General features: G+C 48.3%; 1 protein-coding gene across 3 annotated transcripts in view; it reads right to left on the bottom strand.

Annotated features, from left to right (window-relative positions):
* COBL (cordon-bleu WH2 repeat protein) overlaps positions 1 to 16,795 on the bottom strand; it is a 280,931-nt gene that overhangs the window by 59,423 nt on the left and 204,713 nt on the right. For all 3 annotated transcript variants that reach the window (XM_057733147.1, XM_057733148.1, XM_057733149.1), the window contains 2 exons: positions 11,691 to 11,829; positions 6,587 to 6,757 (listed from right to left, as the gene is read on the bottom strand). In XM_057733147.1, coding sequence (XP_057589130.1) covers positions 6,587 to 6,757; positions 11,691 to 11,829 — 310 coding nt within the window. The remainder of the gene's footprint in view (positions 1 to 6,586; positions 6,758 to 11,690; positions 11,830 to 16,795) is intronic.

Below are 16,795 nucleotides of genomic sequence, written 5' to 3'. Positions count from 1 at the left end.
TTGCTCTGAAGTCCACACACCTGGAGGGTTTCCAGGGTGCTTCCATGACAAACAAGACACCCAGAATTGTTTTTATGTCACAAGCTGTAGGATTAACTACTTTGTTTGGAAGGGGGCCAAGTGTTTAATGTTGGTTCCAATTGTAGAGTAAGATGTTAGGTGACTTTGAACACGATCGGTCCTGATGTAAGGAGCATCAGTGAAGCTCCTGTCCTGTCCTCTCTAAGCTCTCTGCTCAGGTGAGCTCACGGCCAGAGCCTTTACCGAGGCTCTAGTCTGGGAGTCAGGGGATCTGATTATAGCCATTTTGCCAGTAAACCACAGAGCTGGGCCCAAAACGTAGCTAGATTTTCAGACCTTGTGCTGAGTCACACTGCCTAAAATGTGAATTACTCTTATCATTATTATTAATTTTACATTCAGCAAACTCAAATTACTATCTTCTAATTGAAAATGGATCGTTTATTTCTCTCACTTTATTCCCCTAACTTAGAGTTTTATTAAAGTTCTTTAAAATGGAATACTTCTTCACAAATTGAAAACCAATCAGCTAGAAATATCACAATAGTTATCACAGTGGTGGTTTAACCCTACATATCATTTAGAATAGGAGACAATGGCCCCCTTTCCCTCTCTGCCTTTAAAATCCTTTGCCAATTACCTTAGAAATGTATACCCAAGGAAAGGCTGATTTCCTCAAGCCTGGTGCAGGAAAACGTATACGAGAACGATAGTCATTGGACGGTTTAATTGAAAAAATATAAGACAATTTGAGGATCTGCAATTTGAGCTCTCTGTGCATTGATTTTTAAAATCCCCAGGGTCTTGTCATTAAAATAAGTAGCTATTAACTTATTAATCGTAACTAGCACTGCAGACCTCATAAACAAACAATTCTGCAACGAGTGGGAGAGACTCCTCCATCATGATCCACGATGAAGGTTCAAGCAACACTGAAATCAGAGAGCGAGCTGGTTAGAGAGTCATGGGGGGAAATCTTTACGCACAGTTACACTGGTGTAGACATGCACCTGTGTGCTTGATTAGGTATCGAAAGGTTAGTATGAAAGCTTATTAGTAAGAAACAAAAAGATCGAAGCACACAGATCAAGGAACTACTCTTCACTAGTGTTACAATTATGAAAGAAAAGCTCAGACACATCACCAAAGCCCCATTCACGGTGACCTTTGTGTCATGGGGCTGAAAGGCCACCAGCTTAATCGCTCTTCTCCCACGTGTGCACCAAGCATTCACCACCTCAGACTCCGCAGGCTGGGCTGGGCCTGGCTGCCAGGAAGAGGGTGACAGCCTGGACCTGGCCAGGGGACCTCAGTCCTGCACCAGGCGACGCAGAGGTCCAATCCACACAGCATCACACTTGCCCTAACTGACTTTGAAGAGACTGCATTTTGTCTATCTTAAGTTAACTCATCTTGGAAGAGGGAAAATTGATGCTTCTTAGAGCAGGAAGTGATTTTAAATGAGATCCAGGATTTCAAAGCTTAATCGGTTGAACACACAACTTCACTAACCCTATTCTGTTATCTTCTTAGCTACTGAGATTATCAAGAAACTGGACCCTTTAGTCTCTGGGTTCTAAGTGGACACCTCCTAATGCCAGGAGCATCTCTAGTGGTGTCTTTGGTTTGCCAAAGTGGGAAATGAGAAATGTAGGTGGGGGCCAGGCCTGAAGTGGCCAGTCCTGCACTGAAACTGTCCCTGAAGGAGGATGGTGCCCTGGCGATTTCTGACTTTTAATTGTGTGGTCACACTGCTTTGAGTAATGCACCCAGACTTCACCGCTGGTACACAATCCTCCTTCTTCACCTGCTTACAACACGTCTTACACTCTCCAGATGCAAGAAGGAAACTGAAGGCTGCACCTGCACGTGGTGAACGCTGCTGGCTATTGCAGTGTACATTCTCATTTCCCACCGAGCAGAGTTCCTGTGCTGACCAGCTACTCCACACGCCCAGGGAAGGCTGACCCTACCCCAGCTGTCAGGAGGCACCTGACTCATCTCCAGGGATTCCATTCTCACCAGAGACTGGGTCAACCCTAGACCCAACCCTGGTCCATGAGTCATGGGAGAAATTCTGCAGCTAGGCATTTCCGGAAAGGTTCCTTTTCTCTATGAAACTATTAGAAAAGATAGTCTCTCCTCCTCCTCTGAGACTTCCAGTGTCTGGATGGGATGCAGGGAACAGTCACGGTGCCCTGGGTACCAGCCTGAGGAGGAAGCCAACCCCAAAGATGATCTAGGGAGAGCTTTGATGGCAACTCTATGCCTCAGATTCAGCACTGAAGTCTGTCCCACTGGGATTTCTAATGAGATAAGAGATTCCCTACCTATCTGAGTAGGTTTGAGATGGGAATTTTGCAACCTGTATTACCTATTGCCACGGGTCAAATGACCTCAAAACTTCGAGGTTTCAAACTGGAGGGATTTATTGCACAGTTTGTGTGGGTTCTGGAATTGGTGCACGGCTCAGCTGGGTGCAGTCAAAATGTAGACCAGGGCTGTGGTCTCACCTGTGGGCTCAGCTGGGGAGGCTCTGCTTCCAGGGTCACTCAGTGGCTGTGGGCAGGACTCAGCTCTTGGGTCAGTGGACTGAGGGCTTCCGGCTGAAGGCTCCCTCCGTCCTTGCCCCGTGGCCGCTCCAAAGAGCAGATCTCAATGTGGCAGCTGACCTTCCTCAGGGTGAGCGGGTGAGAAGCTCCAGAAGGAACCCACAGACTGTTTCCACCTAGTCTCCGAGGTGACAAGTGACTCCCACCATGGCCACCACATTCTATTCATTAGACATGAGTCCATGTTCAAGAGGAGGGCTATACAAGGAGGTGAACACAGGTGGTTGGGGTCATGGGGACCCAGTGTACCCCTGAGGGTGTCCTGACAGATGGGCCAGTCTGGGAAACAACTGAGGAACAGAAACCTGGGCTGAAGGTTTCTCCGAGCTCCACGTCTTTCCTAAGTGTGACTGCCAAGGTCTCGGATGCAGTGCTGATGCTATGGAGAGCATCCTACAGACAGACCTCAGTGCTGGTGCTGGAGGCCCTTTAAGACCGTTACAGCCACCAAGTAGCTTCAACGACTGGGGTAGCACATACGAGCCTGTGTAACAAGTACAGTGAGAAAAGGATGAACACCTAGAGGATAACAGGAGGGAGGGCTGCCATGCCAGAGACCAAAGTGCTCCTGGGCTGGAGCAAGGGGAGAGCTGACTGTGAGAGGACATCCAGGCTGGGTGCCCCCACCCAGGAGCCGGAGGAAGGGCCGGCCGCACAGAAGTGGCCTCTTGGAGCCAAAGAGACACACTAGGGGACGGTCACCCTACCTCTTCTGACTACAAACCGTACATTGGCTCAAAAAGAGCTCAGAGCTGCCGGTGGCTGTGGCGCTGACCTAGAACACGTGTCCCCTCCAGTTTGCCTTTGTTCAGGTCCTCAGGATCTTAACGACCATGAGTCAAGTGCTGCTAACACTTTAAGCATAAAAATAGGGAAGAGGATTTGTCCTTGGGTCGGGCCCTAGGGCCCAGGTCTGTCTGCTGGCAGAAGCCTAGGACGGAAGGGAGGGTTGGCAGCAGTGACGGGAATACCAGCAAAGCCACCAGGATGGGAACCAAGAACCTACAGAGACAAGGCTCAGAGGGACAGGGAGACGGCTGGAACAAAAGGTACTGCACAGGGAGAGATCAAAATAGAGGGTGTGCTGTGAGGAGCTAGTTCACGTCTTCTTGCCACCTTCTCACATCTGTGTGCACATCCAGTTACTATTAATTCATTGCTACTTAATTCTTTTCCCCTTATCTTTGGCTGTGCTGACTGGTTTTTGACAAAATGCATTTTACCTCTTTGTAACAACCTAAGTGGGATATACCGCCCGTGGTACAAGTCACAAAGAAGACGCAGAGTCAAAGATGTCCAGTGGGATTCTCTGGCACAGTGGGAGGAAAGTGCGGGGTGAGAGGAGGGCAGAGACTGAAGGTCAAAGACACTGTAATGTCAATTCCTGCTGGGCCCTTTCTGTGGTGAGACCAGGGGCCAGTGATATAGTTGCTTCTGGCTCAGCTTCCTCCTAAAAGAGCCTCCCCAGAAAAGGCAGAGTGAGATCTCACCAGGCCTCCGGGTACTCAGGTCCGATTTCCACCACAAACACACCATTTCTTACGTAGAGAACACGGGTCTAACACTGAACTCAGAAGGAGACACACAAGAGCTTGCGGCTGGCTTACAAACGTCCCTACTGAGCTCTCATGGCTACAAATAGATGCAAGTTTGATGGGCGTGCAGGAGAGATGCACACGCTCCACGAGGGGTAGAAATCACACCCGACACTTTACCTGCCAACAATTCATAGCACCCTGGAGGCAGGTGAGAACGGTACCCAGATTTCAACATGGTGTAAAATAAGAAAAAAAATGACAACAAAGGATTCATTTTTTAAAAACCTGAATCACTTTTTCAAAGACCTGAATCAAAGCAGGTGAATTGCTTTCTGCCTGGCTGGGCAGGTGATCCCAGTTTTTCACACTGTAAATAATGCTCGGGACAGTCCTGTTAATTAGGAAATAAAAGCTCCGAGCTAGATGTGTTAATTTCTGGGGGGAAGGGAAGCTAGGAGAGGGGGGAAGCAGGGCACAGGAGGGGGCCTGCCAGGCTGGGCTAGGCTCTGCGTGATCCTAACACTCACGGGGCCCCCTCTGCTCCCCCTGTGCTTCTGTGTTGTCTTCCTGGTGTTTCTGTGGGTGTATGAGAGGGGATGAGAAGGGAAGGAGAGCAGGTGAGTTATGTCCAGGGCAGGGTGGCTCCTTGGATATGCACATGGGGAGTTGAAGGCATGGAGAGAATTGACCTGGGGCAGAAGGAGACGTGCCTCCAGGCAAGAAGACAGGGAGCCTCCTGTTCCATCTGATGCTCCTTCATTCTCTAGGCAGACCCTTGTTTAAAGGCTCCCAAGGGTGGGCTGGGATGTGTTTCTGCAGCGCTGGAGAGACCCAGGGAGAAACTCTCCTTCTCCAGGCTGATGCAAGCCTTTAAAAGCTGAGGACTTCTCTGGTGGTCCAGCGGTTAAGACTCTGTGCTTCCACTGCAGGGAGCACAGGTTCAAGCCCGCGTGCTCCATGGCACAGCCAAAAAGAAAAAGTAACTGCTAAATCTTGTCCTCAGTCTCCCCAGTAGAAGCCACACACACTAACACTCTCCCCCAAACCCAGGGCCCAGGGGAAGCTGGGGTCTGAGGGTTTACATAAAGTCAAGTGTAGGGCAGTCCACGGGCCTGGCTGTCCCATCCCATGTAGCCCCAGAATTCCTGGGCTGTGGCCACTGCTCGCTGCCAAGGGCCACCCTCTCTACTCAGCCCTTCATCCCTCACTGGCTCCCTAGGGATGTGAATCCGTGGTGAGGACCACAGGAGCGGCCACCGAAAGCTCACGGCTTTGACGTGTGGGACTTCAAACCCACTCTCTTCAGAGATGAAACAGCTCGAGCTGTCTAAGCCTTGGGTGTCATCTTTCTGACTAATCTGTCTAATCCTCCATTTCTGAATCCCCTGCAAACTTCATTTGCATTCAGAAACGTCCAACGTCAAGATGATCAAACAGATTTTGAGGACGGAAAAGCAGTCTTTGTGAAAAGAGATAAAATGAATCAGGATTATTTTGCCTAGAGAAAGTTGGTAAGTAATCCAACAATTATCTTCTCTCCCCAGAAGCTGGCGGGGAGCTAGCTGTCATTTCCAAAGAAGACAGGAAAAGATCAAGTGGTCCGATGGTGGAAAGGGATGAACTTCCTAACCAGAGGGCGGCATCTCTCATATGGGTGCCAGCCGCCCCCTGTGCTGAATGCAGAGAGACATTACGCTGTCGGGAAAATGCAGCCCTGGATAGCACCTGCTTTATAAGGAAGCATCCCTGCACAGTTCAGGCATCCTGCTGGAGGGATGCACACAGGCCCAATGCATAGATGATGCTCTCAGAATATATGTATATTTAAATATGTAAAACTATCTGGAGGCAGGGATGCTATATGTGTGCTTATTAAGGTCCAAAAGAAATCCCAGGAAACAATGAAGAAAGCCTGCTTTCAGACACAGTGTGACAAGAAATAGAAACCGAGTGAGGTTTTAACTCTGGCAGTTGCTACCCTCAAATCAAGATGTTTCCCCCTCTGGTGCCTCAGTCTCCTCTTCTGTGGGACTAACGCTTGGCCACTGGCCGTAAGGCTCAAAGATTCTAATCTATAAGTCCCCCCAGTTCTGGAGCACAGGCCCCGCTGGCACTCCGAGGACAGTTCTCATTTGAGGAACATTTGTGTGCTCCTAGCTGGCTGCCTCCACCCACACAAGACAATTCTGCCGACGTCTAAACACAATATGAGTGATTAATGGTTACGTCATTTTTCACAGGTACCTGCCTGGATTCAGAGGGCATTCACTGTTAATCAGACACACGGCGTTGAGCATTTAGAGAGAAAAGCTGGAGGGGAGAGGCACACACATCCCCAGGCAAGAATGGAAAGTCTGGAAACCCAGCCCTGACACCAGAGACCGGAGAGATGTGGACACCGAGAGAGGCACGTACGTGTGGGTCTCAGGTCGGAGGGCTCGGGAGCGGCGCCTTCCCCGGGAAAGCTGAGAGGCTCCGCCACGGCTGTGTCAGGAGGAGGGTAGGGCGGGGGTGGGGGCAGCACTAACTGCGGGGGGGCCCGCGCCGTGCCTCTGGGAGGCTTTTGTGGCACCTGCCGTCCGGCACCTACGTGGAATCAACAGGGATGACTTCAGGTTAACCCCAGAGGCTCTCTGTCCCCAACAGAAGGCACGTCACCATCACTCAGCCACAGCAAGAGCAATGCACGGCTCCAGATGCGGACACATCTGGAACCAAATCCAACCTCACCTGGAACCAAATGCAACCACACGCAGCACCAAATGCAGCCACACCTGGAACCTAATCCAACCACACCTGGAACCAAATCCAACCACACCTGGAACCAAATCCAACCTACCCAGCACCAAATCCAGCCACACCTGGAACCAAATCCAACCTACCCAGCACCAAATCCAACCACACCTGGAACCAAATCCAACCTACCCAGCACCAAATTCAACCACACCTGGAACCAAATCCAACCACACCCGGAACCAAATCCAACCTACCCAGCACCAAATCCAGCCACACCTGGAACCAAATCCAACCTACCCAGCACCAAATTCAACCACACCTGGAACCAAATCCAACCACACCTGGAACCAAATCCAACCACAGCTGGAACCAAATCCAACCACACCTGGAACCAAATCCAACCTACCCAGCACCAAATCCAGCCACACCTGGAACCAAATCCAACCTACCCAGCACCAAATCCAGCCACACCTGGAACCAAATCCAACCTACCCAGCACCAAATCCAACCTACCCAGCACCAAATTCAACCACACCTGGAACCAAATCCAACCACACCCAGAACCAAATCCAACCTCACTCAGCACCAAATCCAACCACACCTGGAACCAAATCCAACCACACTCAACACCAAATCCAACCACACCTGGAACCAAATCCAACCTACCCAGCACCAAGTCCAGCCACACCTGGAACCAAATCCAACCTACCCAGCACCAAATCCAGCCACACCTGGAACCAAATCCAACCGACCCAGCACCAAATCCAACCACACCTGGAACCAAATCCAACCTACCCAGCACCAAATCCAGCCACACCTGGAACCAAATCCAACCACAGCTGGAACCAAATCCAACCACACCTGGAACCAAATCCAACCTACCCAGCACCAAATCCAGCCACACCCTGAACCAAATCCAACCTACCCAGCACCAAATCCAGCCACACCTGGAACCAAATCCAACCTACCCAGCACCAAATCCAACCTACCCAGCACCAAATTCAACCACACCTGGAACCAAATCCAACCACACCCAGAACCAAATCCAACCTCACTCAGCACCAAATGCAACCACACCTGGAACCAAATCCAACCTACCCAGCACCAAATCCAACCACACCTGGAACCAAATCCAACCACACTCAACACCAAATCCAACCACACCTGGAACCAAATCCAACCACACCTGGAACCAAATCCAACCTACCCAGCACCAAGTCCAGCCACACCTGGAACCAAATCCAACCTACCCAGCACCAAATCCAGCCACACCTGGAACCAAATCCAACCTACCCAGCACCAAATCCAACCACACCTGGAACCAAATCCAACCTACCCAGCACCAAATCCAGCCACACCTGGAACCAAATCCAACCTACCCAGCACCAAATCCAGCCACACCTGGAACCAAATCCAACCTACCCAGCACCAAATTCAACCACACCTGGAACCAAATCCAACCACACCCAGAACCAAATCCAACCTCACTCAGCACCAAATGCAACCACACCCAGAACCAAATCCAACCACACCTGGAACCAAATCCAACCACACCTGGAACCAAATCCAGCCACACCTGGAACCAAATCCAACCTACCCAGCACCAAATCCAACCACACCTGGAACCAAATCCAACCTACCCAGCACCAAATCCAGCCACACCTGGAACCAAATCCAACCTACCCAGCACCAAATCCAACCACACCTGGAACCAAATCCAACCACCCTCAACACCAAATCCAACCTCACTCAGCACCAAATGCAACCACACCTGGAACCAAATCCAACCTCACCTGGAACCAAATCCAACCACACCTGGAACCAAATGCAACCACACGCAGTACCAAATCCAACCTCACCTGGAACCAAATCCAACCTACCCAGCACCAAATCCAACCACACCTGGAACCAAATGCAACCACACCTGGAACCAAATCCAAGGTCACTCAGCACCAAATCCAACCACACCTGGAACCAAATCCAATGTCACCCAGCACCGAATCCAACCACACCCAGCACCAAATCCAACCTCACTCAGCACCAAATCCAACCACACCCAGCATGAAATCCAGCCACACCCAGCACCAAATCCAGCCACAACTGGCACCTGATCTAGCCACACTCAGCACTAAATCCAACCTCTCTAAAGCATTAACATTTTATATACGTAGGGTCCTATCCTTGGGACAATTTGAAATTACCTGCCCAGTTGCCATTTGTTTCTGGAAGGCACGACTATTTTTAGATGCTGGGCCGGAAACTACTATTAAAAGCTCCCTAAACAGCTGTCAAACTAAAGGGAACTCTTTCACTTCACGTTAGTCTTTTTCAGGTTCACAGGTTTGTTTTTTAGCTTGTTCTTGTTGGTTACAGATCAGCTTGTTCTTGTTGCTTACCTGTTTAAGCCCAATTCTACTATCAGCCTCTTCCATTGTTTGCAGTAATAGTTTTCAAACTTTGTTTTGAAAAGGATCCTGGACTGGAAAAAGTGAGGGTCCCCCAGGCCAGTTTACCTCTCAGACCATCCTAAAAGCCCTCTTTGATCTGTTCCTGTTGGGGATCTATTTACAATATTCTATGAAAATGGTTTTCTTCTGCTAATAAAATATTTGAAAGTCAATGACAATATAACAAATGATAAGTTACTAGTGTTATGTTATGCTTATTACTATTTCTTTTAAAAATACTTACTTCAAGCTCTAAAGTTTATGATCTTCTAGTAACTAATAGAGTATATGCTTCATGCCCTTCATCAGACTATTAATAAAAATATTGAGAAATCATGTCTTCATCAAGAAATATGTCCATTTATTCCTTCCCTTGGTTATAGTTCTTTAGACGTGGAAAATATTAATTTCCCCATATCTAAATATCATTTCCTCCCTCGAAGTGCAAATAAGCCAATGAGTCTAAACGAGAGTGGTTTGCTTGGCCCAGGTAAGTACCTGACATGACAAGGCAACCCCAGGGCAAGGCAGGTAGAAGAATATCCTTTCTGCTGGAAGGCTTATTTTTGTTTACCAAGAAATTTGGGTCAAGACCCAAATCCAGCCATCTGCAACACTACTTTAGCGCAAGTTCCAAAACATTTTTGAAGTTTTATCTCTAAGGGTCTGAAGACAAAAAGAAGCTCAGCATATTTTGTTGTCGTTTGGGCTACTTTTTAAAAATTATTATTTTTTATCCTAAAGCCAAGACTTTGGTTAAAAGTTCTGCTTGTGGTGCCATTATTGTACTTTTAATTCATGGGGATTTCTGATGGGGATGGAAGTCTGCCTTGAAGTGGCCACCAAGACCAATGACCTCAAATCATATTCAAAGTTATTTACAGGAGGAAGGGAGCTTCTGGCCCCCTCCTCAATCCTCAGAACAAAAGTTTATGGACCAGAGAGAGACTCGTAGGGACTTAGTACCATCCATACCTCCTCTTTGTACATGTTCCTTAAAGAGGGGACTGTCCCTACTGTTGTTACTTTAAAACGCTCATCTCCCTTCTCCTGAGACCCCTGTGAGTACCAGCTGCCCACCTCCCCAGGCCAGGATCTTTACACTCACTGGACACAGACCTTGGTGCTTCAAGGCTGAATCAGGAGGTCCTTCCTGGGGTTGAAATGGGCTTTCTGGCCTGGAGGTTGGCAGGACTCAACCACATCCACACCACCCTAACCATGGGTGTTTCTTAGAATTTCAACAAGGACTCTCAATCTGAGTTCATCATCCATTTATGAAAAGAGTGGGGAGAGAGCTTGGGCAGCAGAACGGGGGTCTCATCATGAAAAAAAAAAAGTAAAGAAAGCCAGGTTTATTTGAAGGAGGTACTGATCATGTTTTCTTTAAGTTGGATAGTTTTTCCTTTGGGGAAGAGGATGCACTGACATGAAATATGGGCTACGGCTCCTTAGCAAAATCGATTCCCAGGCTGTGAAATGCTAAGACATTAAAAGCGAGGTACTGGCCAGGGGGAAATGCTGACCAACAGCTCTTATGAAAGTTTTAGGGACCAACAGTGCGACCACTTATCCTTGGGCATCTTTTCCCTTTGGGGGCTGCAGCCATGAGGTCAAAGGCAAAATGTGAGGGTGCCCAGGAGATTGAACGGCACTCCTGCAATGAGGGCTGCAGCACTTGTGTCAGGTGCTTATCTCGGTCCCTACGTAAATGAAATAAGAAAGACGGAATGATTTTAGAACAAAATTGGCCATCCCTGGCTGCTGAACCTAGAGACCCCCCATCTCTTCTCTCCCCTGTAACATGAGGGGCTAGGGTAGCATGATCTAATAGGTCTCTCTGCTCACAGACATTGTGATTGCACCCCCTTTACTTTGGGTTCTCTTCTTCTCAGACAATATCATATATGAAAGCTCTGTAAGTGGAAACCAGCTTTAAACAGGGTGCTCACAAAATGACTGAACTGTTGTCATGTGATCCACAAATCCCCTGGGGTCGAGATGTCTTTCACACCAGCATCCACGAGCACCATGCTAGGACTCACCCTCTTCCATCAGGAAGACGCTGTCACCAGCCACGCTCACCAGCTCTCCATCACTTGCCCTCTCCCGAGCCTTGTCAGTCACTCTTGCCTTTCCCATTGGCCCACCTTCTACACGCCAGAAAATACGCCGGTAGGATACCCTTGACTTGCAACCGTTTATTTCCAGACTTTCTTTCTTTAGCCTAAATATTTTCTGGGTTAATGTCATCACGGAGGAGGCCACTGCAGGGGTGAGTAGCAGCGCTGAGATGCAGGCCAAGCACCCAGAGGCAAGCAGACACACTCACTCACCCGTTCTGCCCTTCCTGTCCTCCTCCCTGTCTTCCGTGCGGGGCGGCACCAGCGGGCTGGGTGGTGGGGGCTGTGGAGGAGGGGGAGCCGGCGCCCGCCTCTTCTTCTTCTGTAAGTCAATCTGTGACCCCAGAGACACCTGCGAAGGACAAAGGAGGACAAACAGTCAGTGTGAAGGCGGCCGTGCATGTGGAGGAGCTGGTCGGGTGACAGGCACCCCAAGGAAGGCTGGCAGGTCCCTGATCCCCTTTCTGCGGCCCCTGAGCAGGCGGTGGAGGCAGCGGTGTGAGGGCTTGCTGGTTGCCCAGGAGTGGCCCTGAGGGGGTCCAGGGATGCTCAGAGATGCCCCCAAGACCCCTAGGTGACAGGGGGTAAGGGCTCTGACCCGTATGTCCTAGGGGCTCCAGGCAAATCACAAACTTGGATATCTCCCCTCAGTGTAAATATGAGAGCCTGTTCCTTCTGGGAGCTTTACCAAGGGCCCCCTGATGCGCCCCTGCAGAGGAAGGACAGAGGGCAGCTCAGGCCTCAGCCTTGGCCTGACTTTCCCCGGTTCTCCTGCCCCTGCAGCCAGGGTAGCAACTGTCCACAGGCCGACCGCCCCGCACCCAGAGCTGTAATGGATTCGTCAGTCCATGGGACGCGGTCACATGGGCCACCAGGCTCCCACTCAGCGCTGAAACACAGCTCCTCTGGGAGACCGACAATGACACATGCGCAGCTTCTAAAGGTGGCTGTCAGGATCGAGCAGATCTCACTGCTGCAGGGGAAATCTGTTTGGTCTGCAAGGCTAGATTCACTGATTCCAGGTCTCTGTTCCTGAAAAACTGCAAACTGCTCCTCTCCTCCACACTGCAGACAAAGCCTTCCTGCATCTGCCCTCACTGACGACAATGCATGTAAAGAGCACTGTGCCACGTGCCTGTGCTTGGTTCCCGCCCTGGGGGCTTAGAGCAGCCTTGGACCTCCAAGTCCAAGGAGGCCCTGGTCCTTCAAGGGCTCCTCCTGGGAGGGGGGCTGCCAACACCACTTGCTGGGCCTCAAGTCCTGGTCTCAGGGCTCCTCGGTTTATCAACTCAGGCCCCAGTGGAGGGAGCGCATGGCTTCTTCTCCCAGGGAGGGCAACCTCCTCTTCCAGGCTGGACCTGGTGCTTTGTGCACGTCTGTGTGTGTGTGTGTGTGTGTGTGTGTGTGTGTGTATGAGAGAGAGAGAAAAGTCTCCTTCTACAACTTCATCAGTAATACATATCTATCGCCAAAATTTTCTTTTAATTATAAAAGGAAGAAAAAAAATCCCTTAACACTCAGATTAACGACTAACAGTTGGCATACGTTTTTCTGGTCTTTCTGTTTTCTTTTAAAGGTTACATGCTTTCTATTCTTCTACCGCAATACCTTATAACCACCTCCTATACCTTTAAAATTCTATATTTTATGAAAAACATGGACATGAAAAGGCAAAAGTTTCCACAAGGCTTAGAGTCAAACCCACAGCTCCAAGGCCACTCCAGCTGCAGCCACTTCAAACCCTTTTTTGTTTAGCATTTACTCTGTTTTTCTAAACAATAAGCTTATTCTGCTGTTTCTTGATTTTTCCCATGTTAGATTTTGGCTTCCTACTCCAGAAGTTCTTTGAGACACAGGTACACACACACAGACACAATCCCACACACAATTTTCCTCCTCAGTCTTTTAAAAACAATTACAGCACAAGATTCAAATTAACATTCACTGTTTAGTTATCCAGCTAGAGTTATAATAGATACTATAATTATGAAAACAGAAATTTTCTTCAAGAGCTATTTTCTGCAGCCAGAACTTATCATGTGTATGTTGACTACATTTTCTTTCTAGATGAAATTTTGTTTCCTCTGAACTTGATAACTGATTTGTCTTCTAACTTTTTCTTCTCACTGAGTTTCCTGGAAATTCCTTTACCTAGATTTTTTATCTTTTGCTTTCTGGATCCTATGTCATTTAAAAATTTACTTCTTCATTTTAGGGGGGCATTCTCTATCAGCTTTCTGAGACAAGATGGGTGTGAGGTAAAATTCTGAGATCTTGAAAATCTAAAACTGTGTGTGTTCTCTTACACTGAGCCATCAGCATGGTGCCTGTGGGGTCCACGCTGGAAAGAACTCTCTCAGGATGCTCAGCTCTCACTCCACCATCTCCTAGCCTGTACCCCTGCACTGGAGACACCTCCCCCCACCCCCACCCCCACCCCAGGCTGGCTGTCCGTCTTCCTGCCTTCCACAGGCGTGAGCATCTTCTCGTTCCTTGAGCCCTGGACCAGCCTGAGCCATGCCCGGTGCATCTGCTTTCACCCTGTGCTGGGGCATCCGCAGACCCCAGGCACGTGTACATCCTGTGATTCTGTAGAATGTTCCCACGCTGCTCCTCAAAGATTTTGTCTTCCCTCTGTTTCCTCTTTACTTTCTGGATTCCAGTTATTGGAACGCTACAAGTTCTAAATCAATTTTCTAATTTTTTTGAATATTCTCTTTTTAAATTGAAATAAAGTTGACTTACAATGTTGTGTTAATTTCTGCTGTACAGCAAAGTGATTGAGTTATACATATATATACATTCTTTTTTTTATATTCTTTTCCATTATGGTTTATCACAGGACATAGTTCCTGTGCTATACAGTAGGACCTTGTGTTTTATCCATCCTATATATAATAGTTCACATCTGCTAATCCCACACTCCCCATCCATCCCTCCCCCTCCCCCCTTGGCAACCACAAGTCTGTCCTCTATGTCTGTGAGTCTGTTTCTGTTTCATAGGTAGGTTCATTTGTGTCATATTTGAATATTCTTGACTAATCAACATTTTTTCCCTCTCTCTTAGAAATCTCCTTTATTTCATTATCCAATTCTCTGGCTTTTAAATTTTTGGTTACTATATTTTTAATTTCCAAGCGCTCTTTCTTGTTATATCTTTTCGAAATAGTTTCATGTCTTGTTTCCTGGATACAATCTTTTCTCCTTTCTCTCTGAGGCTGTTAATTTATATCTTTAAAAGTGTCTTTCTATTCAGCCATAAAAAAGAATGAAATAATGCCATTTGCAGGAACATGGATGGACCTAGAGGTTGTCATACTAAGTGAAGTAAGTTAGAGAAAGACAAATATCATATGATATCGCTTATATGTGGAATCTAGGGAAAATGATACAAATGAACTTATTTACAAAACAGAAATAGACTCAGAAATAGAAAACAAACTTATAGTTACCAAGGGGAAAAGGTGGTGGAAAGGGATTAATTAGGAATTTGGGAGTAACATACACACACCCCTATATATATAATAGATAGTCAACAAGGACCTACTGTATAGCACAGGGAACTATACTCAATATTTTGTAATAACCTATATGGGAAAAGAGTCTAAAAAATATATATAACTGAATCACTTTGCTGTATACCTGAAACTAACACAACATTGTAAATCAACTATAATTCAATAGAAAATGTCTTTATTTTCACTTTCTTTTGTTATACACACATTTTCTCCAAGTTCCTTTTTTCTCTCTTGGTCTTGGCCACTTGTCTGTCACATCCTGACCTTGCCTCAGTATTTGGTGATGCTGGGCTTCCCTGGTGGCACAGTGGTTAAGAATCCGCCTGCCAATGCAGGGGACACACGTTCAGCGTTCGAGCCCTCGTCCAGGAAGATCCCACATGCCGCTGAGCAACAAAGCCCGTGCGCCACAACTACTGAGCCTGTGCTCTAGAGCCCGTGAGCCACAACTATTGAGTCCACGTGTCACAACTACTGAAGCCCACGCACCTAGAGCCTGTGCTCCTCAACAAGAGAAGCTGCTGCACTGAGAAGCCCGTGCACCGCAATGAAAAGTAGCCTCCACTCGCCACAACTAGAGAAAGCCCACGCGCAGCAACGAAGACCCAACGCAGCCAGTAAATAAATTAAAAAAAAACAAAACAAAACCCGGTGATGCTTGGCTGGCTGCTCCTAATCAAGTGTGTTTCTGTGGACAGGGTTTGTGGACACATGGGATTTCATGCGGGTGCCTGGGCAGAGATCTGGTGAGCTTATTGGGGGATCCCCAAATATCCACATCGGCAGGATCCTCTCTTCCAACCTCCCGCCTGCAGGTGGCAGCTGGCCTTGCAGAGCGGGGTCCAGCGGGAAGGCCCGGGATCTCATGCAGCCTGGGCTTCACTGCTCCCCATGTTTTGCAGTCAGTCTCTCTCCTTCTTTCTCGTGTGGAGTTCATGGGCAGGCCTGGAGCTGCACGTGACAGCGCAGGGCCTGGAGGGCTTGCTGCTTCACAGCCAGACAGCCCGTCCTTGGTCAGCAGCTCTTCTGCTCACTGGTGTGCAGAGGACTTGCATCCCACCATCCTGAGCCTTGTAGAAGCTGAGCTTCTCCTGCTGGCCTCTCCACCCGGCCTGCAGCTCTCAGCTGCTTCTGCTGTGCCAGAAATTTAGCACCATCAACTCATTCCAGTTCCAAGCGTCTACTGACAACTGTCCTTGTTCCTTCTCTCCGTCTCTTTGCTGTCGTGGACTGATGCTTTTTATTCATTTTGGTGGGGTTTTGAGAGTAGAGCACTAGACTAGCTCATTCCATCAGCCACATTTTCCCATATCTTTTTTTTTAATTAGTTAATTAATTTATAGGCTGTGTTGGGTCTTTCTTGCTGCACACGGGCTTTCTCTAGTTGCAGAGAGCGGGGGCTGCTCTTCCTTGTGGTGTGCGGACTTCTCATTGCAGTGGCCTCTCTTGTTGCAGAGCACGGGCTCGAGGCGCATGGGCTTCAGTAGTTGTGGCACACGGGCTCAACAGTGTGTCTCACAGGCTCTAGAGCACAGGCTCAGTAGTTGTGGCACACGGGCTTCGTTGCTCTGAGGCACGTGGGATCTTCCCGGACCAAGGATGGAACCCACGTCTCCTACACTGGCAGGCGGATTCTTAACCACTGTGCTACCAGGGAAGCCCCATAACTTAAAAAAAATTTTTTTTAATTTGGTAAAAGTCACATAATATAAAACATCCTATTTTAGCCGTATTTAACTGTACAGTTGAGCGGCACTAAGTACATTCACATTTTCGTGCAACTCTCACCATTATCCATCT

The sequence above is a fragment of the Hippopotamus amphibius genome, chromosome 4 (genome assembly GCF_030028045.1).
Source record: "Hippopotamus amphibius kiboko isolate mHipAmp2 chromosome 4, mHipAmp2.hap2, whole genome shotgun sequence".
NCBI lineage: Eukaryota > Metazoa > Chordata > Mammalia > Artiodactyla > Hippopotamidae > Hippopotamus > Hippopotamus amphibius.
This window is presented reverse-complemented; position numbering and strand designations above follow the sequence as displayed.